At 44.2% G+C, this 12,028-nt stretch overlaps 1 protein-coding gene across 2 annotated transcripts in view; it reads right to left on the reverse strand.

Moving 5' to 3' along the window:
* The window catches only part of DYNC1LI2 (dynein cytoplasmic 1 light intermediate chain 2), a 28,810-nt gene extending 17,210 nt beyond the window's left edge, over positions 1–11,600 (reverse strand). The window contains exons 1-4 of one of the 2 annotated variants that reach the window (XM_040615102.1): positions 11,318–11,600; positions 10,454–10,527; positions 9,938–10,054; positions 3,566–3,796 (exon numbers count right to left, since the gene is read on the reverse strand). In XM_040615102.1, coding sequence (XP_040471036.1) covers positions 3,566–3,796; positions 9,938–10,054; positions 10,454–10,527; positions 11,318–11,412 — 517 coding nt within the window. In that variant the 5' untranslated portion in view covers positions 11,413–11,600. The remainder of the gene's footprint in view (positions 1–3,565; positions 3,797–9,937; positions 10,055–10,453; positions 10,528–11,317) is intronic. The other variant, XM_040615103.1, reaches the window with a different exon arrangement.
* Between the last annotated feature and the right edge of the window lie 428 nt (positions 11,601–12,028).

Consider the following 12,028-nt stretch of genomic DNA (forward strand, 5'->3'; position numbering starts at 1 on the left):
TGCTTTTAACTTTTTTGTGCAACATCTTTACTGATCGTAAATTTTAGTCTCATGAAAAGAATTTCTACAAAAAAGTTGTCTGGGCAAAGTAAGCATTTCTTTTACCTCTTAGCTTAAGAATTCTTTGAGCTGTATGTCAAACAAATTAAAAAAAAAAAAAAAAGCAGCTGAGAACCTGAAACTAATTCAGCTTGAAATAGGACACTACTAAAAATTTTCAGAAAAAATGTTACTGTGTTTCAAGCCTTTAGCTTCCAACCTACAGAGGACATTAATATAACCACTTTACCAGTATACCTCCTTTCTGCATTTCTTGACTCTTGGCAGTCTTCTTTTCTGCTCTGCTGTCATAAACGGGGAGGCAGAATTCAGATCTTCCCCAAAATTATTCTTCAAATGTTATTATTTAAATAATGCTTTATCATATTTGAGCCTGAATTAAATTAGAGTATTTGAACTGACATAACTTATTTGAATCCACACTAGCCAAGCTTTTAGCAAGGAATTTCCAGAGCAGCTCAAGCGATAGGACCAAGTACAAACAAACAATGCCCTTGGTATACTCTAAATAATTTAGTTTCTTTCAAGGCAGCCTGTTGCTTCCTTATGTGTGTCCTGCCTCCTGTTCTGGAAGCTCTTTTAACACAAAAGGCAAGGAAAGCTGCTCAATACCAGGTGGAGCCTAGCAGCATCCACTCAGCACAGCCAAGAATCAGCATCTCAAATAGCAAACACAAGACAAAACGTTGGGTGGAGAAAGGCCACAAAAGCCTTGAAAGCAAAGACTTTCAAAGTTCCAATATTCAATTCCATTAAGAATGGTGAGCTAGCAAAAGGATTTCTGGAAACTGTTAAGAACTTGGTAATGAAGAAAGAATAAGGTAGGACCACTGTCAATAGATGCTAAAGGGATAATACTAGAAAACGTTTCCCCAGGGTCAACAAGAACTACTGGTTACTGGTACTGAGTGTAATAGCTAGGGAGAGCACTGCGGACATCCAGCTTGGCCAGCTGTTATCTAGAAGGGTGCGTAGGGGAATATGGTTCTGCAAGCTGAAGTCAAGCATCGTATACATTCATGTGGCATTATGTTGCAGCAGGGCTTTACTGGAATGAATTTCACACTTCTCTTCACTCTGCACCCTGTTTCTACGTTTTGACTGCCTGCTTTGCATAGGTGCTTTATTATCCCAGTTTTTTCAATCCAAGCTATTGCAACACAGTGATTCCTAGTTTTCTAAGTGGCAGCTTATCTCCAGAAGCATATGCAGCAGGATTTTCGAAAGAAAAACTTTGTTGGTGTAACTCTATTGACGGACTGTAGCCACAAGGCATTATACAAGCACATGTACTTTATATTGTCTAAGCAGTTACAGCAATATAGCCACACTTATAACAGGAATTTCTTTTAGCACGATTTGCTGTTAAGAGAATTACAAGCTACTGTGGTCAAAGTTTTGAGCACCGATCTGGGCTTAGGGGCAGTCTACAAGAACTCAGAAGACAGGTATCTGAGATGACACACAGATTATTATTACACAAAGAGGATATTATGAAGATGATTAGGGGCCTGGAATATCGCCCTATGAGGAAAGGCTGGGAGAGCTGAGCCTGTTTAGCCTGGAGAAAGGACTGAGAGGGGATCTAATCAATGCATACATGTATCTTCAGGGTGAGTGTCAAGAGAACGGGGCCAGGTTCTTTTCAGTGGTGCTCAGCGACAGGACAAGGGGCAATGGGCACAAACTGCACCATGGGAAGTTCCAGCTGAACATGAGGAAGAACTTCTTCACCCTGAGGGTGACAGAGCCCTGGCACAGGCTGTCCAGAGAGGCTGTGGGGTCTCCTTCTCTGGAGACATTCAAAATCCACCTGGACGTGGCTGTGCAGCCTGCTGTAGGTGACCCTGCTTTAGCAGGGGGTTGGGCTAGATGATCTCCAGAGGCGCCTTCCAACCCTGACAGTTCTGTGATGCTGTGACACAAGTGTCCTACACAATGACAGAAAAGGAGCATGATGGAAGTTCGGGAGTGGAGACATGAGAGCCCCTCCCTGCTGTACCTGCACGCTGATACTGGCCCGAATTTCACCGCTCAGCCATGGGATGGCAGCTGAGCCCTGCAGGCTGGGCGGCTCAAGTCTTCCTTTTCCCTCCACTCTTACTACAGCACTAGAGAAACTAGGAATTTCTACAATACTTTAATTTTGAAATCTTTAAGACAATACTATTGGAATGTCTTCTAAGTTCCCAAACACGGTGCTAAAGCTTTGCCATAGCTGTAACAGGCTCCTCCACATTACATATATATATAATGTATATAATACACTCTTAGTGAAGGCTGAAAACACTTCTCTTTTCAAAAGTAAAATGCAAGTGCACGAACTCCGCGTTTATTTGGATTGCCATAAAACCTGCTGTGTCTCAGAAAAGCATAAATTGGGTTAGCTGCTGTATTTTGAGACTACAGGTGCCCTTCCATCTCCCAGAAAAATCTCACATACATAAAAGAATGCTTTTTCTCTTAAAAACTGTCAGATTCTAGGTGGTTTGGGTTTTTTTAATATAACCTGGTGATCAAACCCAGGTGCCTTCAAACATTAAGTTTAAATTCTAGCTAGTATGCTGTAGGTATAACCCTTTTGGGAAAGTAATACTTAACATTCAGAAAGGATTATCAGCTATACAAATACGTCTGGATGTTCACAGGCCAAACTGACTCCGCTGCTCCCTAAGGTGAATCCAAGGAAGCTACTAGACAGTATGTGCAAGGTTTTAACACTCCAGCACAGCCAGCCACCAGCCCTGAACAAAAGCAGCAACCAGCAAGCATCAGGCTGAATCTACACTTCAGCTGAAAAAGAATATATGTTGCTAGGGTCTTCTCCACTGGAGGAATTTATTTTGGAGTCATTCAATACGAAAACAGAAAAAACTCTCAAGAAACATTAAAAACTATTTTCAGAAAGAAAAGCAGCTGCAGGAAACAATACTGCAGCAATGACTGCTTGCCAGTGCCAGATTCTTTCCTGCCACAGATATGCCAGGAAAGAAGGTTAATTTAGACAACACTGCTAAAGTGACAGGGTAGGAACGGCTGTAGTAGAGACAATTAAGATGTACCAGGATCACAGTCTAAGCCCCGTGAAAAACAGGGGCAAAAAACAGGACCTGCTGTTAAGACAAACACAGTATGAGAACGAGACCTGGCTTAGATACCACAGCAAAGCAGACAGCTCACTTTGTCATTATTTTTTAAAATGTGATTAATATTTTTTTTAAATTAGCCTTTTAAAAAATCAAACTATAAAAATATCAGTATTACAAGGGATTTAGACCATTAATTCACCTGATGTTTTGTTAGCACAGCAAAACTGGAAGAGTTGTTTTAAAGCCTAATGGAGTCTATTTGAATCAGAGTTGTAGTTACAACTTCTAAGTAATTCTTATCCAATCCATTCTCAAAACACTAATCTGAAGAAATACATTATTACAAAACAAGGTTGCAAGAGCTATGGAAGAAAAAAAAAAAAAAGACAAGAATGTATGGATGCACAAAGACTTACACTTCTGTTCCATGTCTCTCATCTCTTCTGGAGGAATTTTCATCTTATCAATATGTTCTTGCAAGACACTGGCCCATTTCTGTAAAGACTCCATAACAGTCCAAGGTCTAGACATATCTGCAACAAAGACTACAATGGTGTCTTGCAGGGATTCTGCAGAAACTGCAAACTTCAATAGCCCTTTATGGTATAAGTCTCCATCCAGAATCCAAACATTACAGCGAGTATGATCTGAAAGGAAAAGGTAGTTGTAACTCAAGAGATGCCAACTTTTTGCTTTGCAAGTCTACAAGTAAACAGACGAGTACGTTCGTGTCAAACGGAAGACCAAAGCTCAACCACCAGGATATCTCGCCTGTTTATTTTTAAGGCAGGTGCGTGTGTAAATCCCTACATGACTCATTTAACAGGATTTTTTTCTTGGTTCAGAATCTTATCATTTTAACAAGTAATTTCTGTTCTTTGGCTTTTACTAAGGAAGGTTGACACAACAGTTTTTAGATACTGCACAATCCTAAATTTGCAGAATACACGTGGCACATATGTCACACCAAATTCAAAAGAGAGGGGTTACAGCTCAGTCCAGCAGGGAAGTCCGAGTGTCCCTCAGACACATAAGCTGGTTTAAAATACTAAAGACATCTCACAACAGAAATAAGCTGCAAACAAGATAGAAGCAATAAGCAGCTTAGGTTTCTAGCACAGGAGTAGGAGGAGCAAACACAGGATAAGACCTACAACCTAACAAACTTTAAAGCTGTGCTACCCGCTCTTAATTCACACTGATTTAACGTTGGCTCCTACTTGCAGGCTCCTTACAGAATGAGTACTGGACAAATGATTTGGTATTGTAGTTTTTGTGTTTCTCTCCACACATACACCCCTCCCCACCAGTGTTCTGATAGCAACTAGACGTTTTTTGTTGAAATGCAAGGCAGGAGGGGGGAAATCAGCTGGGACAGACAGCTGGCGTGAGTTTTACCCCAAACGTGAACTTTGACAAGAATCGAAGAAACTGAAAATGAAGCATCATCCAGGAATCATGTATCAGGTACTCTGAACAACCAACTCTGTCCATCCCACCCCAAAAAAATTATTCAAAAGAAAATAATTACATTATCCTCAGAACTTCTTCCTGAAAAGGAACAACTCCATTTGTTTCTATCTTCCAGATCTTCCCAGTACCTCTTCTAAAGTATTCCCTATTCTACTACAGCTGTCCAGAGGGAACTGTGGCTCTCCATAGGTATTACAAACAAGGTACATGAATTCTGAAGTACATGGATCAGCAAACCAATCCCTGTGGAGTCCAGATTTACAAAACGGCTACTGAGCTTCGTAATTACTCTGCCTCACTATGTTTCCCTGCCCCGTGCTCCAAATCTTTTAACTTCACAAAATAAATCCAGTTGCTGTGGCTATTGTAACTTTACTCTAGGGAAGAATCCAAAAAACTGGCTCTAGAAAAAGGCACAAACTTGACCAGGGAAGTTGGAAGGAGAAGAAAGTATCCCTTCTAATCTGGTCCTGGATAAAATTACCGAACAGCCAAGTTACTGACAGATTACATCAAGATGCTATACGTGGGCAGTCTTCACTTAGCATTTCTTACGCTCCTACTTAAGTACTGTTAGGCTGTCAGAAGACATTCAAACATCAGTCACCACACAAATAGGCCAACAGTTACGCTTTTAACTTCTCAGATCTATCCTTTGCAGCAAAGTTACAATAATTCTTTATGTAAGAAATGCATCTTTGCATATTTGTCAATTGTTTCTGCCCTCCCTTCTCCCCACTTCAGGAAACCGCCTCACTGATAGCACACAGGATTCTTACAGCACTAGATGTAAAATCTAAAGCGTTCAGAAGGCCTCTAAGGACAGATGGAAAGTCTGGTAAAAGTTTGGAAAAACACAATGTAATGTGAACACATTTACACGTTTACTATTACACAACAGTAAATGAAATATCTATGCCGTACCCTTATTCCCTGCATTCCAGAAACATCCTTTGTACATTCCCAAAAGCAGAAATCTACCAGTGAATAAAAACCCTGCGAGCGTTCTACGAGTTAAGGTCACTAACAGGCATTATAATACTCTGTCTATGCACAAGTTTCTCTTTGAAGCAAATATGAAAGTTAAAAACCTAACTTAAGTCTACCTATAATCTATGAAAGTTTAGAACTCTCAGCAGCAGTTTCATAGATTCTCCTGGGTGAGTGCTTTGATTGCAGAAAAGAATTTCACACCTTAGCAAGTAACAAAATATAATAAATATCCTAATTCACTCCTTCTAAGTCATCTTTTTAAGCCAGTATGTAGAAGTTACAAAGGTTTTGTTTGCTGAAAACCTTTGTCCTACTTAAGGATTTTGTTTCTGCTTAACATCTAGAATACAGACTGAAACCAGAATAGAGGTGCAACTAGAATGCAGTTGGAACTATCACTCAAATGAAATGAATCTGCTAGCAACAGTGGAAGTCTAGCACTCACATTAAAATATACTTCTAAAAAAAAGATAACATTGTATGAAAATGAAAGGGTTTGCTCCTTTCTTACAGTAAAGAGGTATGGCTCATGATTTACATTTGCTACAAATATAAAACACGCTTAAAAAATACAGTACTGGCTGTTCACAATTTGGCAAGGACTTGATGGCAAATTCAACTTTGTCAGCACCATGCCAAGCTCCTCATTAGTCATATGACATGAATGTTAACTGGGCCTTTCGTAGTGGCTATGACATGAGACACCAAAACAGAGCAAACAATCACAACAGCCTGTTGGACAAGCAGGTGCTACTTACTAAAGACTATTACAGTATCTGATAAAACTACATTTCTAAATCCCGTCAATATTTCCTTATCTCTTTAGCCATGAAAAAAAGTTTTCCAGCTTTGATGGATGTTACTGCAGATGGTTGATTCCGTGAACTGCAACTACATCTCCTGCATCTATTCAAAAGGTATCAGAGGTAATTAGATATCCCTTGTCCAAGCTGTGAAGAGAAGGAAAACCGGGGAAAATATTTTTCAAGAGAACTACTTTAAAGATGTTAACAAAAAGACAATTTTCCCATTAGAAACCAGTGTCCCAGCAGCACTTGGCTCAACCTGGAATAACCAGTTCAACTGGAATATGCATATGATATGACTGGGGCCAGTCCAAACCTGAGGCACAAAACCAAGACTGCTTGATTCTGTTACAAGTAAAAACACAACAACAGACTGGCTCTTCTTCGCTGGCACATTTGGCAGAGTCAGGACAACTGTACTGCATCTGTAATGTGAGGCAGTTCAGCTGAAAGTTCTCTGTGGTCTCTATAATTGCCAGCTAACCCATACAGTACCACTACAAAACCAGTCCATGCAGTTTGTCTCATTGGCTTGTTCCCTCGGCACCACCACTGCCAGAGACTCTGAAAGCTACTCCAGAAACATGTACCCTTTAAGAAACTTATGCAGAGCCTCTCTTCTACTTCCTACGAATTAAGATTCTCAGCTCTCAAAAGCAGACTAACCAGCACAGACACAAATCTGCTCATCACAAAGGCAAGCAAAAAATTAAAACCGTCCACACTCCCTGAGAAACCCCACTAACAGAGGGCTCTCGGGCCTGAGCTCCAAGGTCGTTTAATATAGTGAGTTAACTTTACAGCTAGTGCTATAAGTACTTTCGTCCAGATGAACTACGGTGTTACATATGCAGAAGCCACCATATGCTCCAAGGATATTGTACCCGAGGCTAATGATCTAGGAGAACGCGCTCTCTCTCTCAGGATTGCTTCTCAGGCATCCCCAAACCTCTTCTTGAAAAAACACCTTAACCTAGGCAGAATTTGGGATAGTACCCTAGGAAGGAGATTTTTCAGGAAGGGATTCAGTAGCAGACCTAAGCTGTCCCAAGACCTAGGGACCAATGTACTGCACGCTACATAATTACCAACGCAATGGTGATTTGTATCTTGCCATCCAAGCTAGGTACCAGCCACTGCCAAGAAACAAGCAGATGACAGTGAAAACCCAAAAGTTAGTGGGCACCTGTATTAGCCGCAGGGGTCCTTCAAAAAAAGAGATGCTTTCTATGCATTTCTTTAACTTCCCTACAAAAAAAAAAAAAAAAAAAAAAAAAAAAAAAAAATTAATCACTGACCTAATCTTTAGGGGAAAAAACAGAAGTAACTGTAAACTAAGATATGCATGTAGCAATCTAGAGTCATTCTACTTAATATGTAGGAGAGGCCAGATTCAAATATCCCTTAAGGAGGAAGGGGAGGGGGGAAATGGGATAAGAAGCAATATAAAACCATTTTCCTTAAGATTTTTGAAGGGAGGTGGGAGGCAGATAATGACTCGGCACTATGACCAAAGTATTTCTCCTGGAAGGAATAAACTTTTCCGAAATGAAGAGGAAAAAGGCAAAGAGAGCAAAGAAATCTTCTAGCACCTGGGAAAGAAGTTGAAAAGATCTTCTCACTCTGCTACAGAGTTTCAGTTACCACTGCTGATTTGAGGCCCCTGGAAATCCTTGTGGTTTGCTGGTCCTGAATAGGCTGGGGTGTAATGAAAAGCAGATACCTTCAAAAATGAACATGTGATCATAAGCTCCCAAATGCCCATCTGGAGCTTCTTTATGGCTTCCAAGAACTGTGGGTCAACTATAAAGGCTTTGTTCCCAAATCTGTATCTGAGCATACACACATCTAAAGCACACAGAGTTTAAAGAAACAAACTCAAACCTGTCCTAGAGAAGGAAGAGTGTTATCTCTGCCTGCTGGGAGGTCCTGACCCACTTTGCTATTTATTTTGCTTGCTGATGACACTAATGAGACAGAAAGGAAAGAGGCGTGTATTATTAGATCCTAACACATCCATTAAGGGATGCATGAAGACCTGAATTCCACAGCTGAGCCTGGTAGGCAAAAAGGTCTCTTTTTCTCCTGCCAGCGCTGCCTAGGTTCTTATGACAGGCTTCTTCTAATCACCTCAAATACTTACCACTTCCAGATTCGCAGGAACAGCCCCAAAATATTTCCAAAGCAGGGACATACTTAAGGCTTGATAGATAGAACCAGGGAAAATAGCACACCGAACATTTTTCTGCTTGTAACGCCATCTCCTTTGATGTTGCAAGAAGCCTGATGTCGCAGGCTGTCTTCACACTGCTAATCATAGGGTTTTTCTTCCCCTGAAGTATTTATGCAGTACTGAAGAAGACCGTGCATGGTGAGAAAGAACTCACACCAAGAACCTCAAGAAGCCAAGAATGGCTCAGCACTTAAAATTACAGCACAACAAATTTTTAGGTACTGCAAGATTAGGTGGCCACTGAGGACACAGGCAATGCACTCATCTTTTGACTGCACCTAACTTAGTATCCAAAGACAGTTTACTACCATGTGTGCACAGGACCCATCTCCATAACAACCAGTCACATATGGTACTTAATCACTCGTGCAAGTCTTCAGTACATTTCCATTTCCAAAATACCATTATAAGACCTTCCTAGTTCATTCGTTTACAGGAACACAGATGAACCAGCACCACTGCTTCCCCATTCTGAACACAAAACGCAGAAAGAAGTAAAAAATGGGGAATGACAGTCGTCTTATTTGTGAAGACGGAAACTAACACAAAGAGGTCCAGCAGTTTATGCAAAATGAGACATGCAGAGGCAGATTTAGGAGCAAGCATAACGAACTCAATCCTCATCTCTTCCTGTCCCTATCCTAAAAACCAGAGTATTCTGATCATTAGACCTGCTTTTAAACAGTCTCCTGTCATCATCCCTCTCCCATACAGTAGAGAAAAGCAATCATCAACAGCAACAAAGAAAAAGACAACGGCAAAGAGACAAGCTCCAATTTGCGAAAAGGAAATAGTAATGCTGACTTTAAGTTCTGTTCTTTGCTCATCCAATTCTAACAAAACACCTCAGATACAGTTAACCAAAATTCCGCGCACAGCCCCCACTAAAACCCCACACCTAGAAATCCATACCGCAAATTAAATTCTCACGGATGTATCATTTACTTTTATGGCTCTCAAGCAGTCACACCAAATGACAATGTATCTGCCAGTAATACACCGTCAGCAAATGTATCTACCCTAAAAGTAAATGGATCCTCACAGCCGCTCAAATGTTTCCTCATACACAGGTCAAGCTGTAAGAAGGGCAAGAGAGAGAATGTACACTGAACGCAAAACACATTTCACTTCTAAGAAATTGATATAGCCTCTAAAATATATGGAACAACACTGGAGCAAGCTACTTGGGCGTAATCCAAAGCACACTGACAAAACCACAGTTATTAAAAAAGCATGTTGGTTACTTAATTACAGTAAAGAGATTACATATAAAATGAACTTACCATCCCTGTCTTCATCGTGAATATTTAGATACAAGTATTCCAGCCCTCTTCCTTTCTTGCCATGCTCTGCTCCCTGTATTTTAGCCATAAGTGTGGTTTTACCTGAACCATCATCACCTGCCAGTAAGTTTTTACAAGAAAAAGAGAGACTTTCAGAATTAATTTTAACTTTGTAGAAAAGACTTTTCAAAGCACATTTAAGCAATGAGAAGTACCTCCTACATTTTTTAGACCATATTTATTTGTTTTCTTCCAGCTAAACCCAAGGGCTTATGAGAATGATGCACTTAATTATTCTCTATTACATTCCATTTGTTTAAATATACGTTATAAATCTAACAGCACAAACCAAAAAGAAAGTAAATCTATCAGCCTGAAGACAATAATACTGTAGATCATATAACATAACCTAATACTGATACGTCAGTTTGTGCACATCGTTGTTTTAAACACTCTTTACTCCTAAAAAAGAAAAATAAACCACCAACCACCCAGCTGCTTGCATATGTTACTTACCAAAAACAAGAATATTCTTGCCTGACGGCAATTTAGATCTTGACCGGGTAGAAACTTCGCTCAGTATGGAGGACCTAGGAAAAGAGCATCCATCGCTGTGGCCGGGCGGCCCCGCACACGCACAGCCCAGGCGCGGCCCGGCTGACAGCACCCATGAGCTCAGCACATCTGCACGGGCCAGCCCAGCTACAACCTTCTGTTTACAAACTAGCTATGATGCTACGGGTAGATCTTTAAGTTCACTGTGGAAGGCCAAGGGCACGCCGCCTTTTTGAGGAAAGGCCCGGTAATTCCCAAACACGTGCGGTACCATTCCCTGTGCTTCTCCCTGGGAAGAGGTCACGTTACTGGGAAGCACGACTTCTCCGCTGATGACTAACCCTGCCACAAACCATTACCGTACTTCACCATTTCCCCTGCCGCGATCAGTGTTTTTGAAAGCGTTCTCTGAGATAAGCGACGGCAAACCAAGCGCTGCAGCCCAGCCTCTGGGGCGCCCCACACCTGCTCTCCCGCGCCCTCGCAGCACTGCCGGCCCCCGCACGCCCCCCGGGCCGGGCAGGCCCGCGTTTCCCCCCGGCCGCCAGGCAGCCGGCCCCGCCGCGGGCAGGGACACGCCGCGGCGCCGCCCGCCGCTCCTGTCACCGGGGCCCGAGCGCGGCCCCGCCGACGCCCACCGCTACCCCGGCCCGGTGCGGCGCCCGGTCCGGCCCAGGCAGGGGCCCGGGCCCGCCGCAGGAGCGCCGGGGCGGCTGGCGGCGCAGGGAGACCCCCGCCGTGACAGGCGCCCGACGCCCCGCAGCAGCCGCTCGCCGCCGCCCGGGTGCCGCGGCCAGGGGGGCTCCGCCCGGCGCGGCCGCTCACCAGAGGTTCTGCCCCTCCTCCTCCTCGCTGGGGAGCTCGGCACCGCCGGGCCCGTCCGGCCCCAGCAGCTTCTTCTCCACCAGCACCGGCGCCATCTTGCCAACTGCAGCCACAAAGAGTGACCTCACCCGGGCCCGCCGAGGACCCCGCTCCTCCCTCGCCCCGGCTCGCCGGCCTCGCCGCCCCGCGCCGCCGGCCCCGCCGCGCCCTGCCGCCGGCCGCCGCCCCTCGCCGCCGCCCGCCGCCGCGGACGCGCCGCTTTCCTATCAGGCGGTGCCCGGGCAGCCCCGGCAGCGCCCCCCGCCCTGGGCGGTGCCTCCCACCGCGGGTGGGGCCGCCCCCGCCGGCGCCCCCTGGTGCCGGCCGCTGCGCTCCCCGCCCCGGGCGCTGCGAGCAGCGGGGCCCTGTCCGGCCCCGGCCCCGGCCCCGCTCCGGCGGCAGCGAGCGGGCGGCACGGCGCTGCTGCTGCCCCGGCTGGCAGCCCCGCCAGCGCTGCGCGGAGCGCCGCCGCGGAACGAACGCCTGCTTTTCGGTGAGGTTGCCCGCTACGGGTTATTCCCTACTAAAGCAAGCTCCGCTTCCCACCCGAGGTCTTACATGCCGCCAATAATTCGTGTTCTTCTAATAGAACTACAACGCAAGTCCCAAGTTTTTTTGTAAACGTCCTTTCTTTTGCGATTTGTCCGTCAGTTCAGCTTTTCAAAGTGCAAA

The sequence above is a fragment of the Falco naumanni genome, chromosome 15, assembly GCF_017639655.2.
Source record: "Falco naumanni isolate bFalNau1 chromosome 15, bFalNau1.pat, whole genome shotgun sequence".
Classification (NCBI taxonomy): Eukaryota; Metazoa; Chordata; class Aves; order Falconiformes; family Falconidae; genus Falco; species Falco naumanni.